Source organism: Rattus norvegicus, chromosome 10 (assembly GCF_036323735.1).
Source record: "Rattus norvegicus strain BN/NHsdMcwi chromosome 10, GRCr8, whole genome shotgun sequence".
In the NCBI taxonomy this organism is placed as follows: Eukaryota; Metazoa; Chordata; class Mammalia; order Rodentia; family Muridae; genus Rattus; species Rattus norvegicus.
Window position 1 is genome coordinate 45,249,440 of NC_086028.1, and position 25,845 is coordinate 45,275,284.

Below are 25,845 nucleotides of genomic sequence, written 5' to 3' on the forward strand. Positions count from 1 at the left end.
GTGAGGTTCTACATTCCTGTTTCTTTTTGCTTATGTGATGTGGGCTCCTTGCCCCTCTTTACTGACATAGATCTTTTTTTTTTTCTTTTTTTTTCGGAGCTGGGGACCGAACCCAGGGCCTTGCGCTCTGACATAGATCTTATCACCAAGGACAGATGTCCTCTCCCAAGTGACTGCTTCCCTCATTCCTGGTTTTTATTAGTCAGGATCAGGATTACTGCTACCCTTGTCCAGAAATTTACAATAGAGCTCTTTTGCTTCAAATGAATAAATGCAAGCCTATCAGAAAGTTCTCCTATTTGGTCCAAGAGCTTAGTCTTAATATACATATGTAGTCTGGCACCTGCTAGATGCAAACTAAATGCTTGAAGAACGATTAGTTTTTCCCTTGGCAGCCATGTGGGCTGAGTTTGTATGGCGTGTTTTGCTGTCGCCAGTCTAGGGCCCTCCTGGAGGCTAGCGTGACACAAAGAAGTGTAGGTTCTTGTCATCTGGAAGCTCGCTGCCGCAGAGCCCCAGTTTCACACGGTGCTCACTAGCGTCATCCGTTCTTCCTGTTAGTCCCGGGGGGGTGGTCCTCGTTGGTGTTTTGACCTCTCTGTGTCATGTGAACTAGAAAAAGATGACTGAAGTAGATACCCTAATCTTGACTACTCAATTTAGCTGCCCTGACACTCGTCGCCTAGCAACGCTCGCCCGCCTACGCCCAGGGCGCAGACTCAGAGCCTTTTCCCGCCCGGCCTCCCGGGCGCTTAGTTGTGACGCAAGCATCCCGCGACCCTCGGCAGCCGCAGGACGTGTGGTACTATGGCTTCTTCTGGGGTGGCGGGTGGGAGACAGGCTGAAGATACGCTACAGCCACCGCCCGAGCTGCTGCCCGAGTCCAAGCCGCCGCCGCCGCCTCAGCCTTTGCCTGTCGCCGCGCTCCCGCCGCCGGCGGCTCCGCGGCCTCAGTCCCCCGCTGGCGTGAAAGAGGAGAATTACTCTTTTTTGCCGTTGGTTCACAATGTCATCAAATGGTAAGGGCCTAGGAAAGGTCAAGACACCACCTTTTGCGGCTTCCGGTGTCCGGGGTTCCGAGCTGTCTAAACCCGGCGCTGTGGACCACGCCCCATTTTCCCAGAGGGCACACACTGTACTCCCAAGTGAAGTCCACATACTGGTCAAATGCTTAGGTTCTGCAGTGCACTGTTCCTGGTCCCATCTCAGATCCTGCGGTGGCTTGGTGATGGGTCTCAAGTCCATACACACGTAGCCTGAAGACAATTTTATACAATAGTTTTAATTCACCTGCGTTTGACAGTTCATATGAAGCCTAGCATGAAATTTCCCACTTGTAGTATCATGTGAGCCTTGAAAAGTTTTCGAATTTTGGTGGACCGCAGATGTTCAGACTCTAGATTCTCACCTTGTACACAGTTTAGTTCCCATTTCAATGTGAGGCAGCATCTTACCTGTGTGACTGTGTTAAGTACTAGGGTTGTACACAGGAAAGGACCAGCCGTTTACCCTTACAGGGCTTAACAGTTAGAAGCAAAGAAAAACAAACAATAAAAACACTTTTTAAAGTGGAGAGGAGAGTAGTGATGCTAGAAAACATTTGAAACAAAGACACAGAAATTGCTCCAAATGATTGTGTCCCGCTATTAACTTTATTCTTCTCTTTTTTTATTTTTGGTTCTTTTTTTTTTTTTTTTCCGGAGCTGGGGACCGAACCCAGGGCCTTGCGCTTCCTAGGTAAGCGCTCTACCACTGAGCTAAATCCCCAGCAACTTTATTCTTATAGAATATCCAAGGATGTGTCATCTTTTAGACCCAAAGTCTCCAATCTCTACGATGGCCTGTGTTTTGTTTCTTCCATATACACTTGGGTCATTTCCAAGCGGTACACTGTTGTTCTGCAGGCATTCTCCATTGTGCTTTAATAAACTTAGGTGGTGCAGAATAGTTACTGCCTGGCGCCTTTTGGTGCAGTCAGGATTCTTAGCAACAGTGGGAATTGGATGACTTGGTTGGTAAGAGCACTTGCTCAAGTACAAGCACAAGGACCTGAGTTTGAATCCTTAGCATCCACATAAAAAGCCAGTCATGGCTCTCATGCCCGTAGCCCCATCATTTCAGGACTACAAACAGATCTCGAGAGCTCTGGCCAGCTAGCCTGGCTGACACTGAACTTCTATTTAATATGAGACCCTGTCTCAAGGCAGTAAGGTGAAGCTCCAGAGAAAGACACTTAACTCTCGCATGCCCACTCAGACATTCACAGACCTGTATAACACCCCACACACATACAAGACGCACCACATATACCAAACAAACAAAAAAGAGGAAGTAGCTGCTGGTGTACTAGGACATTCTGTTCAAAGGGTGGATTTTATTTTTAAACTTATTTAGACAGGGTTTTTTTTTTTTTTTGCCTTTGGACTTTTGGTCCTGCTGTCTCAGCTTCCTGAGTGCTGGGGCTCGAGGTATGTACCACTACACCTAGCAACTGTGACTCTCACAGTAAAATGTTCAGTATAAGTCCATAAGCTAGTGACATCATTTGTTATTGTTATCAAGCAGTAAGAACTACCTGTAATGGTATGTGTTACACTTATCTGTCCGCAGTGTAACTGTTTGCTCACACAGTGGTGCATTGGGCTGCAACATTACCACATCTACTGTGTCATTAGGCAAAGGAAGGTTTTGGTTACTTTATAAGCCTTAGACTATCACTGTATATATGATCTGTCATTGGCCAGGTTATTTAGCACATGAGTGTATAGCCACAGGACACTAGGTACAAACCCCTGAATTTCTTCTAAACCATTAAATAGTAATTAAACCATTAAAAAGTAAATTAAGACAAGATTACAGTTCCAGTCATATTTATGGACATCAGCATGCCCTTTTGTTGAAGTTGAGGCAGTCTAGGTTTCTTGCTCTGGTGGCTTGGCGCTTGTCTTAGGGCTATTGCTGTGCTGAAACACCGACTAAAAGGACGAGGAAAGGGTTTATTTGACTTACACCCCGTATCATTTTTTTCTCATTGGAGGAAGCCAGGGCAAGAACCTGCTGACAGGGGCTGAGGTAGAGGCCACGAGGGATGCTTACTTCACACACCTTACTGAGTGTGCTTTCTCTTCCTTTTTGATTGTTTTTGTTTCTCCCTGTATTCCTGGCTGTTCTGGAACTATTTGTATACCAGGTTGGACTCATACTCAGAAATCTGCTTCCCTCTACCCCCATGTACTGGGATTAGTGCCATGGGACACCACTGCCCAGCTTCAGCATGCTTTTTTTTTTTTTTTTTTTTTTCTTTCCGGAGCTGGGGACCAAACCCAGGGCCTTGTGCTTGCTAGGCAAGCGCTCTACCACTAAGCTAAATCCCCAACCCCCCAGCTTGCTTTTTTTTACTGGCGCTCAAGGCCACTAGCTCAGGGTGCCCTTCCCACAATGGGCTGGGCCCTCCTACATTAATTAAGAAGATGCTCTACAGGCGTGCATACAGCTTGATATTGTGGAAGCATTTTCTCAATTGAGTCTCCTTCCTCTCTGATGACTCTCTTCACTGTGTTAACTTGACATAAAAGTGAGACTGCAAAGCTTTGGTTCTCACCTTAATTCCTCTCTTGGCTTCAGACAACATGAGGCTCCTGTATGTAGGGTAAAGCATACTGCCCCCTTTGTGTTAGCTGTTGGCAAATACATTAGTGAGATGGAAGTGAGGAAAATAAAAATCTAACCATCTCAGGGCAGTGCTGGAGTATCGGGTTATCTGAAGTAACCAGATATACATGCAAAAACTAAAACAAATGGGTTCACATTCACCCATACCTCAGGAAGGATGCTCATAAGCCAGGAGAGCAGTTGGGTTGGGCCAGCCTCAGTGACAGGAAGTGAATTTACCAAGAACATGCTATGAAGACAGAGGGTCTGAGTTCAAGTCTGAAACTTGCTTTATCATGTTTATAAATACTTAATTTTCCCAGGCAGTAATTTTCTGTCTTGATACATAGGTAGTAGATCTCAGTGGTGCACACCTTTAGCCCCAATACTCAGGCAACTGAGGAGGATCTCTGAGTTTGAGGCTGACCTGGCATACATATAGGTTCAAACTACAGCTCTGTGATTTATGGCTAGGTAGGTTTGGGTTGGTAGCTCACTTCTCATAGAACTGGAAGATACTCTAAAGTGCATACCTGTGAAAGATGGCAGGTTGATCACATGGGCTTGTCTAAAGGACACACAAGGGATTTTTTTATTCAGCATATAAGAGCAGGAAGGACAAGCAATGATTGCCAGACAACAGCTTGCAAGGGCTAACTTACCTACTGACCCCAAAGCATCAGCCTTGACCATGACCTTCTCTACACCTCAGGGCCTGGCAGTGAGAGAAACCTCTGCAAGCAGTGTGAAAGAAGGTGGTCTAAGAACAGGGAGAAGCCTACTCAGGATGTGCCCACAGTTCTGCTTCCTCCCCTGCCCTAAGCAGCTTGGTAACCACCCTTTTCCACCTTGGCAAACAGTAAAAGCCAGGATCGATCCTTTAGAGCTGTGTGACCCTTTGATACAGTTCTTCATGTGGTGACCTCCCAAACATAAAATTATTCTGTTGATACTTCATAACTATAATTTTGCTACTGTTACAAGTTATAATGTAAATATCTGATAAACAACCCCCAAAGGGGTTGTGACCCACAGGTTGAGAACTACTGCTTAAGAGGGAATAAGCCAAAGTCATTGTGGGACTGGAAAGGGAAACAAGCTTAAAACAGGGGTTACGACCCCTCCCCCCTTGGCCACCCCTTGCTGTGTGGCTGCTAGCCCAGCAGAAAGAATAAGGTGCCTTCCCTCGAGTGTCTGACCAGCAGAAGAGAAAAGTCCCTGGGAAGAAAAGACTTCTTTCTCTAAGAAAAGCCAGGTCCATTATCCTACAAGAGTGAGGATGTGGCACTCCTATTCAGAGCCTTTAATATTCACTTGTAAGGATGGGACTGGCGGCGCTGGCCTGTGGGCTTGTGAAAGAAGCTGTAGTAAGAAAGACAGGACCCAAGAGAAAGCAGCCTGCTCAGTATGGTGCTGTCTGCATGAAAAAGGTAGGTCCAGTTTGAAAACTCTGGGATGTTGTGAGTTTGTAGGCCATCAAAGAGATGAGGACTGTGGCAAGGGAAGGGGAAGAAAGGACTTAGGAAGCCTGGAGTTGCAGTTCATAGTGGGTGAGGCCACTCGTGGGACTGAAATTATAAGAGGGAGGAAGGTAGGGTAGAACCTTGCTGTGTACTCTAATATTGACTCCTGAGGTCACTGCTCAGAGGGGACAGGAAATTGAGGGCAGCACCTTTGGAAGGTAAGCCTTTATTCTTGGAGGACTAAGCTGCTGGCAAATCTTACAGCACGCCTAGTGTCCCGGGTGATGGCTCTGCCGGGCTCTGATGCCTCACTCTATGCTTTCCTTGGCAGTCCTTGAGCTGAGGCCTTCTTTCCTGGGTTGAGTAAGGAAGTAAGCCTGAAATATAGGACATAACCCTGTTCTAAAAAGCTCACCATCAGTTACATCATAAGAGGTTTTTTTTTTTTTTTTTTTTTGGTTCTTTTTTTCAGAGCTGGGGACCGAACCCAGGGCCTTGCGCTTCCTAGGTAAGCGCTCTACCACTGAGCTCCCGTCGTAAGAGGTTTTTAATTAATAAAAGGAACGTTATACCAGGTGGCTGCTGGGAATACCTTGTTTCTTCTCTGGGTTAGATCCGTGCGTCTTTTCAGAAATAGAATGCCGCAGAACTGGGACTGGGCTGCAGTGTGCCATCCTTGGCTGCTGGAGATCCCTTCCTGTGCACACGTCAGCCATCTCACTAAGGGCTGTAAAGACCCTGTCTGAGATGCAGCTGCTCCTCACATGTAGCATTGGACATTTCATCTTTGCAGCAGGCACCATGCAGCAGGCCCCATGCAGCAGGCCCCATGCAGCAGGCACCATGCTGGGATGCAGCCCTTTGCTCACACTTATAGTGAGGTCAGTCCGAGGCTGTGCAACCGCTGAAGCAGGGACATGCAGTTTCTATCTGATAGCCATTGCTCGTTTCATCTTTTTAGCTGACTCTTCCGAACTGCAGGTTGGGCTACTTCAGTTGACTTGAAACTCTGTTAACCTGAAATGGCCCGTAAATCTGCCACCTGTGAGGCAGTAAGACAAATTAAAGATGGATTGTGTAGATGGAAAGGAGGAAGTCCTCCCTTCCCAGATGTGTGCATACCTCCACAGAGGACTGAGCTGTCAGTCCTTGAAACTTTCCACCCAGCATGTGCTCTGCTCCTGTGGTTGGAGGTGAAATGAGTCCCTGGGTCTGCACTGTCTCAGTGGGTTCTCTAGAGTCTCCGGAAGAAATTTCTAGTGCTGTGTTGTGTGACTATAATAACACTCCAGTGACTGTTAGCAAAGTTGTAGAGAATGCATCCATTACCACTGTATTTCTCTCTTCTCTCCCATGCCTCTGCTGCTGCTACTAAACTTCTATCCAGGCTGGTCTGATAGGTTAGAAATGATAGGTGATCGGTGTCTTTTTTTTTTTTTTTTCCGGAGCTGGGGACCGAACCCAGGGCCTTGCGTTTACTAGGCAAGCGCTCTACCACTGAGCTAAATCCCCAGCCCCTTGTTCCGCTTTTCTCTGACAGCTTCTGAGTGTGAGCCACTGTTTGTTCTTTTTCTTGTCACGTGACAAAAACACCTGTTACAAAACTTAGGGGAGAACTTCTGTTTCGGCTCACTGTTTGAGAGTGTTAGTCCATCCTGATAGAAAGTTTGGCAAAACACAGTCAACATCTATCCATCATGATGGCTAGGAAGAAGTGAGAAGGAAGGAAGGGGGCATGGAGAAAGTACTCCCTGAGGACATGCTCCCAGTGCCCTAATTCCTCAGTTTTGCCCCACCTCCTAAAGTTTCTAGAAATTCCCATTAATAGTGTTACCAAGTGTTAAAATATGAGCCCATGGGAGATATTTTATTTCAAAGCATAACAGATTCTCACTTATTAATTAAGGCCTTGAGACTTGGGTGTGCAGGGTCCTGGGTTCTGTCCACAGTGCTACAATACAACAGTAAAACAAAGTGATTTCTTTTCGGTTTCTACGACAGAGTTTCTGTATGTTGTGGTGTTGGCTTAGCTGTCCTGGGACTTGATATGTAGAGCAGGCCGACCTTGAACTCAGAGAGTTCTGCCTCTGCCTTTCTGTCTGGCCTCTGCCTCTCCGCCTCTCTGCCTCTGCCTTGAGTGCTGGGATTAAGGGTGTGGCACATCCAGCACAAAAGAAAACATCTTATATAGTGATCTCCTTTTCCTAGAAGATTTGTGCTTCTGGTTTTTCCTTTTAAGTTTTAGATGCTTGCAGGCTACATTTTTGTGGAGAGTAAAGGGTGGGCGGACTGTCTCCTCTGCTTCCTCTTCCCAATACCAGTTATGAAGATTATAAAATACTGTTGTTCATGTTTGGTGCTGCCTTCTAATCCTACAATCTTGAGATGTTCTCTGATCGTCTAGACACCCTAGTATTCTAGTCCCGAGTTCTTTATGGATCGTTTACTCCCTTCTGAAGCTAGTTCCCTTCTTGTTCCTGCTGGTTAGTACTTCCCCGGCATCCTACTTCCTCATGGTTATGTACTTGTGGTCAGTGGCACGTTTCCTTTTAACCTGCACTGGACTTCACTCATCCAGGTCTGCGACCTCATTTTTGAATCTTATATCTTATAGTCACTTTTTTTTCAAGACAAGGTTTCTCTTTGTAGCTTGACTGTCCTGGAACTCACACTGTAGACTAGATTGGCCTCAAACTCAGAGATCCACCTGCCCCTGCCTCCTGCGTTCTGGTAATAAAGGTGTGCACTGTTACCACCTGGCTTACAGTTCCTTTTAACTAGTTCCTTTGCCTTTAAAGCCTCTGGCATTCATTTTGTGGCATTATCAGGTTCGTCTTCTCTTTCTGAAATTCTCTAGAGGAGTAGTATACAGATTAATAACTCTACTGCCTCAGGAGGCTAAGACGGGGTAAGTCTCATTTGAGGCTGGGCTACATAGTAAAACCTATCTCAAAGAAAAGCTTCTCTCGGGTTCCCTTTTCTTCCTAAATTGAGCTCAGGTGTTCAGCCCTTTATGCAGGGGTCCCAGCAGACCATATCATATGCCCTGCCTAGGCATATGCAGAGCCCAATAGTTACAAGTGTCTTTAACTGGGCAGAGCACTGTGGAACTTGTGTGTCTTTAAGGACTCACCTAGAAGCCACCTCCTACACTTTAGAGTTCTGGGAGTCAGAACTTTCTACTGCATCCTGTAACTTTAATTTTTTTCAAATCTTATTTTTAATGGTGGTTCTTAAATATTTTAACCACCCTTTTAACCTACCATTTACCAGAGGTAATGGGAAAGAAAGGTGGGGTAGGGTGGGATGGGGGGAGTGGACCTGTTTAGAAAGGTTCTTTGGAGCAACTCCCGTCTGTGTTGGCTGGAAATCAGCAGCTCAGTTCACAGGTCAGCAGCGGCCACTTGATCTACTTGGAGACACTTCACAGATACCAGCAGTCCAGTTCAGTAGAGTCGGGATAGCAAACACAGCAGTGACACTTCCTAGCAAGGACTGCCAGGCCTCAGCTTTGGCTCAGGTCAGGAGGGACCAGGAGGAGGGACCAGGAGAAGTTCTTGGCTGTGCCTCTCTCAAGGAAGCTATGATCAGTGAAGACTCGAGACCCACAAGCATTGCACAGCGAGCTCTGTAAGCAAGCCTAGCTCAGCCTCCACCACTGCCCATTGAGTCCCACTTCTACCCTCCAAACACCATGTGTCCTCCACAGGCCTTGCCTCAGCCCAGGAATCTGTCTCAGCTGACATCACTCTGCCAATCAGCCCAAGACCTTGGAAGCAGCAAGAAACTGCAGCACAGCACCAGAAGTTTTTTTTGGTGTGTTTCTCTCTATGAAACAACAAATGGAGCTCAACTAGGCAGTGTAAGGCAGACCAGTACACACCTGTCGTTAGCAAAGATTCTTACATCGCATGTCTTTTCGTGTTTTTGCTTTAGCAGAACATCCTCTCTCCTGTGTCCACTTCAAGAAAACATTCCTTCACAAGTCTGCTTTAGTCTTTTAATTGTGTCCATTTCAGCTAAATGTTCCTTCATGTGTTTGCCCCAGCAAAACACAATCCAACTGACTTTCCAAAGAACCCTTAAATTTCCACTTCAGCACCCTATGGTGCCACCTGATACCTGGAGACTGTGGCTGATATACCCTGCTTAAAGTTTGAGTCCAAACAATGGCTTCCCTCCCTCCATCGTTCCCATAGTTGAATGGACAATTATGTGAACATGTAGTTTGCCAGACCTAGTTGTATAGCCTTGTACAGCCAACTACTGGACAGGAGTGAGAAGATGACTGACTTCCTGGCCTACTTGGGCAAGAGAAATTGGAAAGAAGACTGGGATGTAACTTAGTGGTTGAGTGTTTGCCTGTCAATCATGAAGCCCTAGATTACTTCCATACTAGAATTGACAGGCTTTTCATTCATGTATTTTTAATGTTTGTTTGTTTATTGTTTTGAAATAGGGTTTCTCTATGTAGTCCTGGCTGTCCTGGAACTACTATGTAGATAGGCTGTGTTTGAACCCATAGAGAAATGCCTGCCTCTGCCTTAAGTGCTGACATTGAAGGTATGTGCCACCACACTCGGCATGGTTTTTGAAGTCTGAAAGAGTGAAGAGAGGAATGCTTGTAAGAGCTATTATAAACCCTGCTCTCGGAGGCCTCTTCTTGTATATAGTGACACTACAAGGGACATAGCCTGGAAAGGAATAAAGAAGCCCTTTAAATTCAGCTTATCTCATCTGAGTTTGGAACTAAGAGTCCCAGCCTGCCAGTTCTAAGTGAGCTATCCCTGCCTGTCTCCCTGCTTGTCTGCCACTTTTTGGCCCACCCAGTTAGTAGTCTGTCGATTTGAGAGCTTAAGCAATGTAGTTTTAATTAAATGTCATACTTTACTAGATGTCTTAAGTTGCTAGTGGGTACAGGAGAGCCATCCTTGTTGACCCAGCACAGGGAGTTCAAGTGTTGAGCTCAAGCATCCCTCCCGCCTGCTCACAGCAGGTCAGCAAGACCTCTTTTATGGGAACAGGGCGCTGCTGACCTGCCTCTTCCCACACACAGGCTCCTTGCCAGCTGAGACCTGCTGGGCTGTGTAGGAAGCACCCCCACAGATGATGTGTGGGATTTGCAATTCTGCTGTCCTGCGTCCACCTTGTGCCCACTGTCTCTCTCATCTGTGTCCTGGAGCAGAAAGGGTGCCCTTAGGACCTGTCTGGAAACTGCTTAGAAGAGCTGCTTCTCTGTGTCTGCTTCTGTCTTTGCAGATTCACAGTAGAAGCACCCAGGCCTGGACGGCCTCCATGAGGGTTGCCTCCCTTCCAGCAGAAAATACAGTAAAAGAAAGCTGCCTGGGAAGGGGTCCTGGGAAGTGAAAGTTAAAAGTAGCTGGGATGGCCCCTGCAGCTTCTCACAGTTGAATTTGTCCTGTGGGTATGTTGGGGTGGAGGCCCACCACAGTTCTTAGGCATAGTGATCTGCTCAGAGTTGGATTTCTAAAGGTGGATAGGACAGAGGGCTTGGAAGGAGGGGAGGACTCTATGTCTAAGAAGCAGTGGCAATGGTCTGAAGTAGTCTGGAGGAGGGGGAACTAGGTGGACAGAATCAGAGGGCAGACTTAGTGTGTGGGGGCTGCTGTGCCCCATGGATGTAGACAGAGACAGGCACATGGCTGTTCCACTGTGGATGCTCGTAGACTCCTCAGACTCCAGGGAGAAAAATCTGGATGCTGGAGGAGGAGCTAGACTCAGGACGGGGTGTGGGAGTTGCTGGGAATGAGCAGACAATGAAGGCATGCTGCAGAACAGTTCGTTTGTTTGTTTTTTTTCAAACTTCTTTAAGTAGCAGAACCTTCCAGAAGAAGGTTGAAGAGAATGAAAACACCACAAGCAATCCTGTGGCAGATGAAAGCTAGTGTGGGAGGTCCAGAGCCATGTACCAAAGCCCTGGTGGGTGCTGGCGGAACTCCAGAGACAACCAGATAGCTCACTTCGAGACAGGGAGGAGCTGTGGGCACACTCAGGGGAGAGACATCTCTGAGTTTTGCAGAGGTGTGTGTTTATGTTTTGGATGGGGTCTTAGTGTCCTACCTAGATTGACCTCAAACTTGGTTTTCCTGCCTCAGTCTCCCAAGAAACTGGTATTATAGGTGTCCGTGTGCCTACCTCAGAGGGCATTCTGGCAGTATCTGTCAAAAATTATATAAAGTCTTTAATCTAGATTTCTCCTGGTCTGACATCTTTCTAGAATACTTGAACAGTATGTAAAGCTGCAGGTACACAATGTCATTTTGATGAATTGCAAACATTTCCAATAATTGTTTGTAAATAATTTCACAATGTAATCAACTGCATATTAATGTGGAAAGACAAAAACGAGAGCCACATTTGATATGCTTCTGTCAGAATTACAAAGTGTACATATGGTCGTCTGTTATTGCACGTTTTGAAATGATCTACAACAGTTTACATCATATGCTAACACAGGTGTCTCTGACACTTGGAACTAAAAAGACTTCCCTTTTCTAACATGCCTATCACTTTGAATTTTTTCCCTCTAGCATCTACTAAATAAGAGAAAAATTGATCTGGGGAAAGCGAAAACCACTGGAATCAGTACAGTGGAGGAGAAGCTGTGAACAGAGGAGAAGACTGAGGGGTGCTAGCCCAGGGTGGTCAGCAGGGACAGATAGATGCTTCTGAGAAGGATGGACATTTGGTAGAGAAAGATTCAGGCACCCCAGATCAGGTTACCCAGAGGTGAGGGGTGTGACTGGCCTGCTGGCCCATGCCTTCCCTTGCTTTTGCATTGCTGGAGGGCACACTGCCCATTGTTGCCAGTTTGCTTCTGTGCAAAAAAAGAAATTGGGAAAAACCAAGGCATGTTCTTAGATGCACCCGTCTTTCCTAGGCCTTTATCCAAAAGCCTGGGATACAGGTCCAAACGCCTATGCTAGCTGCTGGGAGGGTGTTCTGCTCTTCCTGCTCCCATGGCTATAGTGTTTCTACCCATGCTTTTAAGAAAGCACAGTAGATGGACCACGATGCTCTAACGTTGTCCTTGTTTGTATGATTTCCATCGATCCTGACCTAGTCTCTCTCTTTTCCTTCTAAAGTTGGATGGTGACTAACGCTGAGCACAAAGGCAGCCCATTTAGAGCTTTCTGCTTTTATTCCCTCACTATCAAGTCTGACCCTGTTCTTTAGGCCTGGGGATTTCACTCTTTTACACTCATCCTGGCATAACAGGGTCTCTCTTGGTTCGAGCAGGTTCCTGAATAGATGCTTTCCTCACCCCAGGACTTCTGTGCTATTTACCACTACCAACTAGGGCAGGTGAATGGCCTACTGCAGAGGTCTGCAGCCCAGCTCCCCTCCCGGTGGCTTTCCCTATGGGTTCTGTTTCTTGTCTGAAGGTTACTCCCTTTCCCCAAAGTTCACCCTGTAAAGAATGGCTTTCTGGAGTTTGGAGAGTTTCAGAAGTGAGCATCTGAAACATGGCCCACACTTTGCTTTCTGAATTAGAATTTCTTTGGGGCTGGGTTATGTTTGCTTCAGGAATTATTACTATAAACCTCCTTTCCTGTTTTAATTTTGTGGATTTTTTTTCTTATTTGTTTTTTTCTAGACTTGTGATGTAAACCAGTTTTGTTAAAAGTGTACTTTAAATTCTGACAGCAGCTCAGTGGTGGTCCTCATTGCACACTGAGAGAGCAGGAACTGCTTCCAAACCTCCTGCTTCCTGGCCTTGGGGCAACGCCTTTGTTCTTAGGGTTTAGGTTCTTTTGCTTTAGTTTGATAGCAAGAGTGGGATTTCTGCCATGGCTGGGCTGTGAAAGGACAGGAATGATCTGCCTTCAAAATGACATTGATCCAGAGGAAAGCATCTGCAGAGCTGTGGTAGAGGAGAACCCGCGTCTGCTGAGAATGTTCCAGTGACTTGTAGCTGGTTTAAAATGTATGGAGTTCGTTCGTCTTTCTGTTAACAGGCCCAAGCAAGCACACAACTCAGTGCCATGAAGGCCCTGCTAACTGGCAGAGCCTCCTGGTTGGCCTACAGATGGCTCAGGTCAGGTGAAATGAGTATTTCAACAGCTTGTTTATTTTTCTGTTTTTGGAAGGGTCAGCTGATGATTGGTAATGGTGATTCGTTTAGCATAGCTGTGGCCTTGCTTTCCAAGCACTCGTCCTTTTGATGTGTGGTGTTCTGGAAATGCTATTTGGTTTGCGTGTGCACACCTGGGAGTGGTGGAACAGGCAGAGGCGGGCACTTGTGCCCAGCGTTATCATTTGTCCCCTTGTTCCCTTGCACGGAACCTGAGACTTGCTGTTTCAGCCTGTTTCTACACCCCCATCCCATCCCAAGGCTGAGCTGGGTTTATATCACGTGTGTCCCTGCTTTTACATGAATGGTGGAGCTCCAAACTCGGGTTGTCATACTTGTGCAAGTGCTCTTTACCCACAGTTGTCCTATGTGTAGGGCCAGGTTGGTGAGACAGCTGTGACGAAGCCAAGTTGGTCCCTGCCATCATCGAGAATTTTAAGTATCTGACTTGTCAGGTGTGCTCATTGGGAGTGTTTTTATGAGCTTAAAGCTAAAGAACAAAACAAATAAAAGACCAATCCCTGTCTTCTGGGGTAGGTAACCTAGTAAGGGAACAGACATGTCTGACAACATTCTAAAAGTCATCAGAGGTGTAGAACAAGGAAGCCATTGTGGAAATGAGCTACACATGCTAATAACTGACTGACTGCCCTCTACTCCCCCTGTCACCCAGCATGGACAAGGACAGCCCGGATCTCCACCAGGACCTGAACGCCCTCAAAACAAAGTTCCAGGAGATGCGGAAGCTCATAGGCACCATGCCTGGCATCCATGTGAGCCCTGAGCAGCAACAGCAGCAGCTACACAGCCTCCGAGAGCAAGTCAGGACCAAGAATGAGCTTCTGCAGAAGTACAAGAGCCTCTGCATGTTTGAGATCCCCAAGGAGTAGGACCAGCTCCTAGCAAAGCTGCCAACAGACTGAAAGCGTCACACTGTGCTGTCCAGCTCCTTGGGAGCCCAGCTCTAAACTGTGAGGCCACATGTGGCTGGTGTGGGGCCTGGGTGGCTCTACTCAGCCTCCACTCTCTATGCCTTGGGCCTCATCAGAGGGAGAGGGGGTAGCTGTTCCCTTCCTCCCTGAGCTCCTCCCACTCCCACTATCAGCATGGCATCAGGTACATACTGTTCCCATCAACAGCAGTTTCATGAAGCATTTGCATAGAATTCACGGGGTAAATTAGGCCTGCACTCAGATGGCATGGATTTATTATAATTAAAGAAGGCTGTGAGAGTATGAATATTGTGTTGAAAGGCCAGAGGGTGGGTGGCTTCTCCCCCAAAACAGTTCACTTCCTTTTTTGTTTGAACAACTGAATGAAACTGTATCTCTGGGGGCGTCAGCCCAGAGCTCTGCCAACCAGCCTCCAGCTTCAGTCGCTGGCCTCCTGCATCTCGCCTCACCTTGTAGGCTCGGCTGCCTTTGTCTCCATCACTTCAGGCAGTGCTCAGAATAGCCAGCGCACTGCTTGCCCGGGGCCCTTCGTCCTTCTTCCCATGCTGGTTCAGAGAGGCGGTTAAGTAAGCGGCTCTGCCCTGATTCATGCCTCGTCCTCTCCGCTCTCACCAAGGAGTCAGCCATACTTGCTACCCTGTACATGGTCTCTGCACACTTCTAGTTTGGAGCAGAGTTGCTGGCAGGAGCAGTTGGGGGCAGTTTCTCAGCCAGGGGATGTGTGGTTTAAAGGGCATGGGGAGCTAAGTCTGGAGGTGCCATCGCTGTGTTCTACTTGTAGAGAGTGCCCAGCGAGTCCCAGGTAGCACACTGTGTTCTCTGTCTCCCAGGGACTGTTACACTGAGGGCGCCATGGCCCTTTCCTTCTCTCAGGAGGAAGGTGAGAAGTACCCAGGATTGTTTGGATCTTGAAATGGGCACAGCCTGGGCTCAGCTTAGGACTTAGCAGGTGCCTGCCAACTGGCTTTGTTGGCGGAGTGCTGGCTGGGGTGTTGTTGGCGGAGTGCTGACTGACCGGGGTGTTTTAGCAAACGTTCTGTCTGTCCAGGACGCTTCACACTTGGGACCTGGAATGTCAGTGGTTTGGGCAGAAAAGTGGACTCTGAGTTTGAATAGAGGGTGACAATGAAGCCACCTCTGCCTTGGGGCTGTCCTTTAACCCAGTCAGTTCCTTTCTGCCAAGGCGAAGCAGTGGCTGGACCAGCTTTAAGGCTCTGCCCAGTTCCTGTAAGGGCAGAGCACGTGAAATGCAGGAGCTTCGGATCTTCCTGACAGGGAAGAAAGAAGGCTTCCTCGAAGGGCTGGAGGCTCGGAGGCTTCTCTGTTCCAGTGTGTTGACCTGTCATGTTTTCACATATGTAATTAAAAGTATGTTCTGTTCTCAGGACACATGGTTTGCCTGTTGTCTCTGTCTCTCTCAGGGCTAGCAGTCAGACCCTGGGATTGCAGGTCTTTAAAATGAAGAATTAGAGTGGTGTGTTGAGTGGGTGGTGTAGAGGCAAAAATGTTCACTGCGCTCCTCCTTCCGCCCAGCATGTACATCTGTTAAATGAGCACAAAGCCTACACGTCTCCCGCAGGGGACCCTGGGGAGCCCAGCCATTCATTGTTGAGAAGTGAGTGCCTTTCTGAGATTTGAGGAGGTACAGTTCCCTGCAAGTGGCCCTTCCCAAAGCAGGGTTGACAAGACCCTTCCTCCCCCGGTCCCAAGACAATTTTGAGCATCCCCGAAGGTCAAGACCCTGGAAAAACCAAGTATTTGGCTGGGCGGCTGCAGCAGTTGTGCTGACTCCTTGGAGACCATGTTGACCCCTGCACAGAGTGCCTCGATTTCTCAGCTGCAGAATTGGAGACTTGGAAGGCGACACTTGCCCTAAGTTGACCGTAGGAGTGGCAAGGAGATCTGGGTCACAAACTATGAGCCCTTAGCCACAGGGAGTTAGGAAGGTGCAGAGGAGGTGGGCCCCACCTGCTCGAGAGCTTCTGGGAGCTGCACTCCACCCATCTGTACTTTCCCTGTCCAGGTCCTGCGGCAGCCCTGGGGCAAGGAATGAACGTTAAGTGCAGGCCTCTTCCCTGCCACACCTCTCCACCTCAGCCTCCATGTTTGTGGTAATCAAGGTTAGCGTTTCAAGTGTGGCAGCTTTCTGTTGCCTTCTATGATGAGTAACAGATGGGCTGTGTGGAGGAGAGTATGAATATTCTCTAAAACAAGGCCCTCTGTTACAGGCCAGGCCGGGCAGAGTGTAGACAGAAAGCCAGAAGGTCCCACTTGGAAGTGGGAGACCATATTCTGAAAGCCAGGTCCTTTTCCAGTTCTTGGCCACTGCCACCGAGGCAGGAAGCCTAAAAGCAAAAGCAAAGCGAAGCACCATTTTCCATTTTAAAATTATTTTATTTTAAATTAAAAAAAATAATAAAGACCTCACACAATAGAAATGTAGAGATTTTGTTCATGTCACGTTGACACTGGAACTATTAAAGTGCAAGTTTTGTGTTTTGTTTTCCTTTTGGGTAATTACACACACACACACATGTAAACAAGTTGTCTGGCTATGATTGAACCCCCACCTCGAGCCAAAGTTTCCAGTTTGCTGAGGACAGAGGTGGCTGACAGCAGTCATGGCAACACCAATCACAGACGAGATAATGCCCTGTTAGTCCTGGCCCCACAGCAAGCCGCACAGTTACTTGAAGTCTCAGAGGCCGAAGCCCTTCACACACTCTCAAAGTCTCTGAGAAAAACGCCAACTAACCCTCTGCTGGGTCCTGGCATCCCAGAATCGGAGGCGAAAGTCCCAGTCTTAGCTAGTTCTTTCCTCTCACAGCAGATGACTGTCCCTTACTGTCTTGGCAGCATCTCCCTGGTGCACAGGGCTGGGTCTCAGGGAGGGAGGGAGGAGGCCAGCTGGCGCTCTTGGGGCACGGAGTGCACAGGTTAGCCTGGGAAACCGATTTGACTTTTGAACAAAAAAGGTCCTCAGGTTGTGTGGCTGACTGACCCTGGGGGCTCCTAACTGATGACACAGCGCTCCTTGTCCTTAGCCTGGCTGCTGACACTGGTTTTCTCACGAATGTACATGAGGTCGCTATGCACGCTAGGTCTGCGAGCAAAGGGCGCCAAGATGCCAAAGGCATCTCCGTGGTCGCCCCCACCTCCGCTGCCCGCACGCAGAAGCTTCTTGTTCCTCAGAGCCTTTTTGTGCAGCACGTCACAGTACTGCACAGACACCTTGCGGTGCAAGTCAGGGCTCATCTCGCTAGGCAGCTTGGCCATGGCAAAGAGCGCACGGAACATCTGGTCCAGGCTGCTATTCTTCTTGGCCGAGATCTCGAAGTAGGCACAACGCTGAGGGTCATCGCCCACCAGCTGCTCAATCTCCCGCTGCTCCACTTCGCGGTAGAAGTCCCGGTCCCCTTTGTTACCGCAAATGACCAGCGGCACGTCCACATTCTCTTTGGTTTTGTTCTTGAGACAGGACTTGGTGTCTAGGATCTGCTGTTTGAGCCTTTGCACCTCCTCGAAGGAGTCGCGGTTGTCTAAGCTGAACACCAGAATGAAAACGTCTCCTACAAGGGAACGAGTGGAAAGGTGAGGGCAGCTGCCAAGCACGGAGCAGCAGACAGCACAGCCCCAAGCACAACACACCGCCCCATCCGCTCCCCGCAGATTCCCTCCCCACGGTCCCTGTCGGTCCCCCACTCACCTGTGAGGATAGAGAGGCGCCGCATGGCGGGAAACGGATGATTGCCAGATGTGTCCAGTATGTCCAACTGGTAGACTTCGCCGCGGATCGAGTAAAACTTTCGGTGGAAGTCTTCAATGGTAGGGGTGTAAGCGTCCTCGAAGCGGCCCGTGAGGAAGCGCGACACGATGGCCGTCTTGCCCACTTTGGATGAGCCGAGGATGACCATCCTGTAGCAGTTCTTGGCCGGGATACTCAGTTCAGAGTCGCTTGGGCACATCTTCTTGATCATCGCGGCCAGTTTCATTGGGCAGAGGGGCCCCAGGGCAGATGCGTGGCTGAGAGAAGGTAGAGGGCTGCAGAGGGCGCCGGAGTGGTGGAAGAGTTTGGCTTCGGGACCGCGCGAGCTGGCCTGGAATCTTGAGTACAGGCAGCGGGCTCAGGCTTTCCGCGCCTCACACCACTCTTATATGCAGCTGACCGAAGCCTGGGCTGGCACCTCCCAGCCAAGGTGCGTCACGTCCCGCCCCCGGACGCTCCGGGCTCCTCCTAGACGCAGTGACCTCCGCCTTGGAGCCTGAGGCTGTGCTCCAGACCTACGTGCGCTGGAAGGAAAACAAGTCCAAACTACCGCCACGCGAGAATCCGGCGCTCCCCATTTCTTTGGCCGCAGAGGTCCTGGCTGTGCAATTGACTCACTTACCTCTGGGATACCCATTCTCTCAACACCAGTGCATAGACGCTTTTTTTGGGCCTCGGTTTCCCCCAAAATATGATCTGGTGATAGCAACAGGTTTGCTGGCCATTTGCCCCAGCGCCAAACTCTTAGGTACCCGGGCCCGTGGTGCTCTTGTGGGCGCAGAGTCCGGTATTTGTGGGTTTCCAACGTTACAGTCCGCGCTTTGCGCTTCCGCCACCAGAGGGAGCCCCACGGACGCACTGGGATGCCTAAGGTTGTGGCCACTCTGGAGAAGCAGGAACCAGACTGGGGCATTGTCTACTGACAATTATTGTGCTCTAGTCTCCCAACTAGAGATAATCTGGTCGGTGGGGACCTCAGTAAAGGAGAGTCTGTCCCTGACTTCGTACTTAGAGACAAGTCCTTTTTTAAAAATCAAAACAGGCCAGCGTCCCCTACAGTCTCCTATGGCTTTCTGGACTTCTCCCTCTCCTGGGCCAATCATCGTCATTTTGCATCGAGGGAGCTGACTGGGGCCGATGATCTCAGAGGAGGCCTGCGGACATAACCTGTGGAGCTCAGTTTCCCTTTCTGGAAGATGACATTGGTTCCTTGATTGTGAAAGAATGTGTAAACACTCTCCAAGACCAGGGCCTGGTCGGAACAATAAAAGTATAGTGTCAGGGAGGCTGCCCAGAAAAGGAAACCAGTGGCAGGTTGATCAGTAACCAGGACTGAGTAATGCTTAAGGAGAAATAGGATACGTCTGCTGCTTGTAACTATGACATAGTCGAGCTGTGTTTTTACTCTGCTTTGACCTTGTCTGATTTAGGAGAGGCCCAGAGACCCAACAGGTGACAAATGCCACTTGCCCATCCAGGCAGTCTTGGTGCCCCACAGGCAGGGCTAAGGTCATTCCCACCTATTGAGATGTTTGCACGGTGATCTCAAGGTTTCGTCCCTTCCTTGTGTCCCAGGATCTCAACAGAAAACCCAGTCTTTAGTTCAGCAGCGGGCACCCTGCCTGGGGCCCTCGAGGCCTAGGTGTACTGATTTGCACTAAGTCCCTGCACTAAGTGATAATGCTCTCCCTGGGGACAGCACTGGAGACAGAGAAGCAGCACTCTGCATTGAACAGATGGAGGAACTAAAGCTGCTGGCCTAGAAAGTAGGCCACCTGCCTCTCAGTCTTCCCTTCCTTCCCTCTGCCTGTGCCCCACAACAGTGCCCACTGCCGAGACTGCTGTTCCTTTCAATCTAGCAGGATATCCATATTCACTCCCCTTCCCTCCCAGGCTGCTTCTCCATCCATAGCAATGGAGTAACCCGGGACTCATCAGCTAGATCTAGGACAGGCCAGTTGGGGTGAGTCCTTCACCACTCTTGGTTCTTGCTCTGCTGCTGCGCCCTCCCTTCTCCATCTGGGGTGTCTGCCCTCATCTGTGAGGAGGACCTGAGCCTCAGCCAAACACTGGACTGCTGTGTTCAGTAAGAAGCATAGAGTGTTCACTGCAGGAAGAGGCCTCTTAACGGGGGCAAGCAATGGCTGCTGGTCCCAGACTGAGGCCCTATTCCTCAGCCTCTGGAAGGCATTGTGTGCAAGGCTGCGGTACTGGGTACTGACTCAGGATGGCCAGAGGCGATGTCACCATTCCCCCGAGTCTCCAGTCCCAGGAAGATCTAAGGAATAAGAATAGAGGGATGGCGGGGCTGGGGATTTAGCTCAGTGGTAGAGCGCTTACCTAGGAAGCGCAAGGCCCTGGGTTCGGTCCCCAGCTCCGGAAAAAAAAGAACCCCCCAAAAAAAAAAAAAAAAAAAGAATAGAGGGATGGCAAGATCAAAGAAATGGTTTACCCACATCCATCCAGATGGCCAAGGCACAGCGTAGATTCCTGGCCTTCACTCCTTCCATGGTCAGTGTCAAGGCTGGGCCTGACATCACACCTCAGTCCCTTCTAGATGCAAGGTAACTGGCCGATAGACACTGGTGGTTTCCTGATGCCTTCGAGGTTCAAACATCCTCGTATGTAGACTGCATCCTCTAAGCACACCTTCACACGGCCTCTGCTAGCAGGTCTCCAGTCACATGATCATCCAGGGGTCTGGAAGACAGGCAGTGTAGTCCCACATAGTCCCAACTACCGTCTGTCTCCTCCAGAACGCTGCCCCACACGGGACAGCTTGCGCATGCCTTGGAAGCCACTATTGAGTTTTCTTACCAGTCAGGCTTGTAGCAGGGCCATGCTTCCTGCTCAGAACAGAACTCTTACCACCTGATCATATGCTGAGGGGAGTCCAGAAGAAACCAAGGGTCTGTGAGCCGGAAATGCCTGCCACACAGTCCCATCCAGAGGCAAAGAGGATACAGAAGGTTCTTTGAAGTTGGGTCACAGAGAAGGGCACCGGGTGCCACCATGTTACCCACAGGGGGCAAGCCCACTCCTGCCAGCAGGAGGACGTCACTCCACTTTCAGTGTGGTCCTGCCCCAGCCGTCAGAGCTCTTGGTGGGGATAGTAAGCTTCTCAATTCATGGTGGAATGAAGAAGAGAGGCAGGGACTCTTGCCCTGGACAAGACAGCCTTAGTGTCCTCCCAGGTTCTGAATCTGACAGATTCCAGGAACAACGCAAGAATCTTGAGTAGCCCCTGGTGGCGAGGAAGGCATGACTGTGGTGTCACTGATGGGGGAGTACTGGGAAGGAACAGGCACTGGACTGTTGTCATGGTTTGTATATGCTTGGTCCAGGGAGTGGCACTATTAGGAGGTGTAGCCCTGTTGGAGTGGGTGTGTCACTGTGGGTGAAGGCTTAAGACCCTCGCCCTCGCTGCCTGGAAGTCAGTCTTCCACTAGCAGCCTTCAGATGCTGAACTCTCAGTTCTGCCTGCACCATGCCTGCCTGGATGCTGCCCTGTTCCCACCACAATGATAATGGACTGAACCTCTGAACCCATAAGCCAGGCCCAATTAAATACTGTCCTTTATAAGACTTGCCTTGGTCATGGTGTCTGTTCACTGCTATCTTCCCACATGACAGGTGCGGGTACCCTGCCCCTCTTCTCTAGTGCTCCTCACCCTCGTAGTGGCAGAGGCAGGAGCCCGGAACTGAGACACACATGGGCCTAGTGCTGTCACTCTCTCAAGTGCCACCAGCATCTGTCACCCATCTCTCCTACCAAAGCAGGAAGACCCTGGCCATGAAAGAGCAGTGGGGTACACAATATCCCTCTCCACAGTGCAGGGGCACACTGCACTCCCTCTCTGCCCCAACCCTCTGAGCAAAGTCCTACTGGCTGGCTTGGAGAAGCAAATTAGCTCCTGCTTCCAACCTTCCTACAGCCTCCCACACGAGCCTTCAGGGATCCTTTGGAGGCCAAATTGGAATAAATGATGTGTTAGGCAGAGGGCCAGGGAGCAGGAAAGGGACCCTGCAACTTCCCACCCCACAAAGAAGATCCTGTCTTCAAGGCCAGTTCATCTGGGCTGGGCTGGTTTCACTGGCCTATGGCGCCCAGAATCTTCCAAGTGACCAGATGCCCATGGTCATTACCCGATAGATGGCGCAGTCCCTTGGCGCTCGCTCTGCCGGGCCTTGGCGTACACCACGCCTGATGCCTGGAATCACTGCCCTCCAGTTTGTTTTCTTTGCCTGGTGCTCTCAACATCGATGTCACCATCAGAAAAGTACCATCTGACCACGCACCTCAGCGGAAGACCAGGTTCCATGCCATTACCATGAGAAAACAAAAAAACAAACGAAAAAAAGTGTCTGGCTATCTAGATTCCATCTCAGGAAAGAAGGATGCTCATCGAAAGAGGAACGTGAGTGGTGGAGACGCCATAAAGAACTGCTGAGCGGTCACAAGTGCGTGCTGCTCGTGACCTAGGAACTGCATTCCTAAGCATATACCCCAAAGCAATGGGAACATCTGTAAGTGTGAAGATGTGCACACGGGTGTTCACAATGGTGTGTCAGTCACAGTCGCCCTGAAGGGAAAACCACCCAGTGTTCACCCACTGAATGGATACACAAGACACTATCTACCTACAGTGGAGTGTTCAGTGGTAAAAAGGAAAAGGGTCTTCTATGGCTTGAGCACCCCCATCAAAGCACCCACTGAATCTGGAGCCCCACAGGAAGTTGTCAGAGAGCAAACTTAGTTACCTGTGGAGGCTGGTAGTGGGACCTCCCTCTGGGAGAGATCACGGTTAAGCGAGAGCACAGAGTAGGACTGCAGTCCAGTGGGACTAGGGCTTCATTAGAAGACAGCAGAGAGGTGAGGCAGGATGTGTGGTCTCATCATGCAAGGTGCCAGGTCTCCACCAGCAAGGACCTCACCGACTATGGACACTTGCTAGTCTGGTGGTTGAGAGTCTGGGCCCCCAAAGGGTGCTCTCAGGAGGTGGCAGACCTCTAAGAGGTGGGGCCTGGTGGGTAGTCTCTAGGCTATTGTGAGAGTGACTTTGAATGTGGTTGTAGGACCCCAACCCCTTTCTCATTTACTCATTTACACTTCTTGGCCATTGGGTGAGCAACCTGCCCTACTATGTGCTCCCGCCACTGCACTGGCTTCATCTGGGCTGGAAGCCACACAGCCACTGATCGGGGGCAGCCCCAGCTCTCTGGCAACCAGCCCACTTCAGACTTTTGAGCCTCCTGGCAGGTTCCACCCCATCCCTGTCTCCTGCTGGATTCTAAGTGCACACTCGGGTCCAGATACACGGGCCCAGTCCTGCTGAGTACATGAAGACGACGCCCTTGGTCTGTGGTCCTCAGAAAAATGTTTAGGTCTCACTCCTCTCCCCCGAGCCCCCTGCAGCCTCTTCTCACCTCTGAAATCACATGATCTCCATGTCTGCCTTGGCTGTTGCCTCCGCCCTGTTGTCAGGGAGTTGGGGCTGCTCTTCCCTCTGCCCATACCCACACCTGGCACTGAGCCAGTCGGTACATGAAGGTACTGGATACCAGTGATAGAGGTTAGCCTCTTGGTGCAGGGGACTGGACAAGAAGACCCCAATGGCAAAGAGGGCCATCTTTGCATCCTTGGTATCAGGGTACAAATGTTTCTCCAGCCCAGCCTTCCCAGGATACCCACCTGAGCTTCAGGATAGGACAGGCATGGTACCATCTACAGTGAGCTTCAGGATAGGACAGGCATGGTACTATCTACAGTGAGGAAGAAAGTAAAGGCTGCCTGCTTCAGTGGTCCTGTCACTCACACCCACCAGAAGGGGTGTGAGGGAGGGGCGGGGCTCAGGATGACAGCCCTAGACTCGTCAAGGGCCCAGGGAAAAAAGGCTCTGAGGCCACACTAAGAAAAGGTGTGACTCTTGTCTGCCCAACTGGGGTCTCTAGCTAATGCTCTGGCCTGAGACGGGGAGCCCAGGCCTCAAAGGGCCTGGAAATGTGAGGCAGGGGACCTGTCCACAGTGGATGGTAAGCCTGGGTGCTTGTAAAAGCCCATGCAAGCCCTGGCCAGGCTCCTGGGTGACAAGAACAGGGTGTCAGGAGGGCAGCAGTCTTAGATGCTGTCTGTCTCTTGAGCCCACAGGACTGGATAGCCCAGGGCTGGAATAGGCATAGACTGATCCTCTGGATCCCCAAATCTCACAGGGTTTTCTGGGCCAGTGAGGCACCCTGGCAAAGGCACGCAGCTGAGACTAAAGAGATGAGGGTCTCTGGTGAGTTGGGACAATTGTCCCTAAGTCATCCATCAGAAGCCCGGAGGCCTGAAGGTCAGGGCGGTTCTGGCTGCTAATGGCCACATAGTGACAGAGAGCAGAGGAAGGCTATTCATTGGCTCCCTCTGATGCCTGAGTGTCAACTTGTGACCCCACCTTCTTGGTCACTTGTGCTCTGCCTAATACATCCCTGTAGTGAGAATTCTGGGATTTCTTTTGGGTTTCTTTTCTTTTGGAAACCACAGAAATATAAGAATGTTTTTGTTTTAATCCCAGGTATGGGATATGGGTCGCACAATCTGCTTCAGACTGCCCACAGCAGCTACGATTTGCCTCGTGCTCCAGAAGGGGTGTGGCTTTTGCCACCCTGTGATGTTTGGAATTCTGAGGGACTTCTCAGAGTCTGCAAAGGCTAGAGCCCCAGCAGGTGGGTTTGGTGGCTGTTTGCTAAGTAGCCATGTGCAGAGAAGAAATCCGAGATCCTGACGGCAAGGATCAAACTTGCTCCAAGGCCCCCAGTCAACAGGAAGTGGTCTAAGGATAGCACTGCTCCCTTTCCAACCCCTGACTTTATCCAGGGATCTCTTTTCTTTCCTCTCTATCCTCCTTTCCCCTCGTCCAGAGTTAGGTGGTTGAAAGGGTAGAAGGAAAAGGGTGGAGAATGGTGCGAGAGGAGCCCACAAAGTGGCAAAAGCTCAGCCTCACACATCCAGTCTCTCAGCAGAATTTCACACAGCTCAGAAGACTGTAGGGGTGGCCGCCATATCTTGCCTTTAGGCGTCAATCTCGGTGGAACTGACCGTGCTGTTTAATCTGATAGACCCTCGAGTTGTGGATTTGGTCTAACACTTGTGTTATGTTAATTGGATTCGCAGAATTGTACGAGAATCCACACATAAGATGTAAGACACCGAGGGTCCCTGTCCCCCGTTAGCTTTGACTGATAAATAAAGTTGCCGGTGGCCAATGGCTGGGCAGGGAGACAGAGGCGGGATTTTAGGATCCTCGGGTAAAGGGACCCAGAGAGGAAGGAGAATTGAAAACTGCCTTGATGGGAAAGGAGAAGGGCCAGGCCTGAGAAGGGCAGGACAGAAACAGCCAACATATAAGGGACAGGAATCATGGCCCAGCAGGGCTGCAGGCCTGGGTCCAGGTGGCCAGGATGGAATTTGGTAAGTAATAATTCAGGAATATCGGAGGGGAGAGTGTGCTAGTATGGAGGCTTGGAAGTGGCCCAGTCATTGAGCCGATTAAGGCATATTAAATAAGGTTTTGTGTGTGTGTGTGTGTGTGTGTGTGTGTGTGTGTGTGTGTGTGCCTGCGTGCCTCTGTGTGTGTGTGTGTGTGTGCCTGCGTGCCTCTGTGTGTGTGTGTGTGTGTGCCTGTGTGTCTTTCATTTGGGAACCCAGAATATTGGGTGGGTGGTGAGGAACTCATGCTGCCACTGCCACTGTGTGAAACACTACTCAACTAGGACACCTCCACTCTTGGGTTGGTGGCTGCTGGACTGGGTTCTAGGCATCAAGGGCATGTCCTGGGAGTGCCAGGGCATGAATTGCAGGTGACCAGGGTGTCCGCTGCCTAGGAAAGGCTGTGGTTGCAGCCAGTTCTGTTGTTGAGGTCTTCTGACAGTTCTCTG

The 25,845-nt window shown here is 49.8% G+C and overlaps 2 protein-coding genes across 4 annotated transcripts; one reads left to right on the plus strand and one right to left on the minus strand.

Annotated features, from left to right (window-relative positions):
* Window positions 1-789: 789 nt before the first annotated feature.
* On the plus strand, window positions 790-15,549 carry Med9 (mediator complex subunit 9). The gene is made up of 2 exons (NM_001127302.1): window positions 790-1,019; window positions 13,883-15,549. Exons 1-2 carry the CDS (start codon window positions 808-810, stop codon window positions 14,097-14,099), a joined length of 429 nt encoding a protein of 142 aa, NP_001120774.1. The 5' UTR covers window positions 790-807; the 3' UTR covers window positions 14,100-15,549.
* A 986-nt stretch (window positions 15,550-16,535) lies between these two features.
* On the minus strand, window positions 16,536-25,840 carry Rasd1 (ras related dexamethasone induced 1). 3 transcript variants are annotated; one of them, XM_039086792.2, is made up of 3 exons: window positions 22,075-25,840; window positions 17,869-20,628; window positions 16,536-17,731 (listed from the first exon to the last, which is right to left on the minus strand). In XM_039086792.2, the coding sequence occupies exons 2-3, from the start codon at window positions 18,152-18,154 to the stop codon at window positions 17,175-17,177; spliced, it is 843 nt and encodes a 280-aa protein (XP_038942720.1). In that variant the 5' UTR covers window positions 18,155-20,628; window positions 22,075-25,840; the 3' UTR covers window positions 16,536-17,174. The 3 variants fall into 3 exon arrangements, with proteins under 3 accessions (XP_038942720.1, XP_008766093.1, NP_001257883.1); XM_008767871.4 differs by having other exon boundaries at window positions 17,869-19,180; window positions 20,385-25,840; NM_001270954.1 differs by lacking the exon at window positions 22,075-25,840 and having other exon boundaries at window positions 17,869-18,243.
* Window positions 25,841-25,845: the final 5 nt, after the last annotated feature.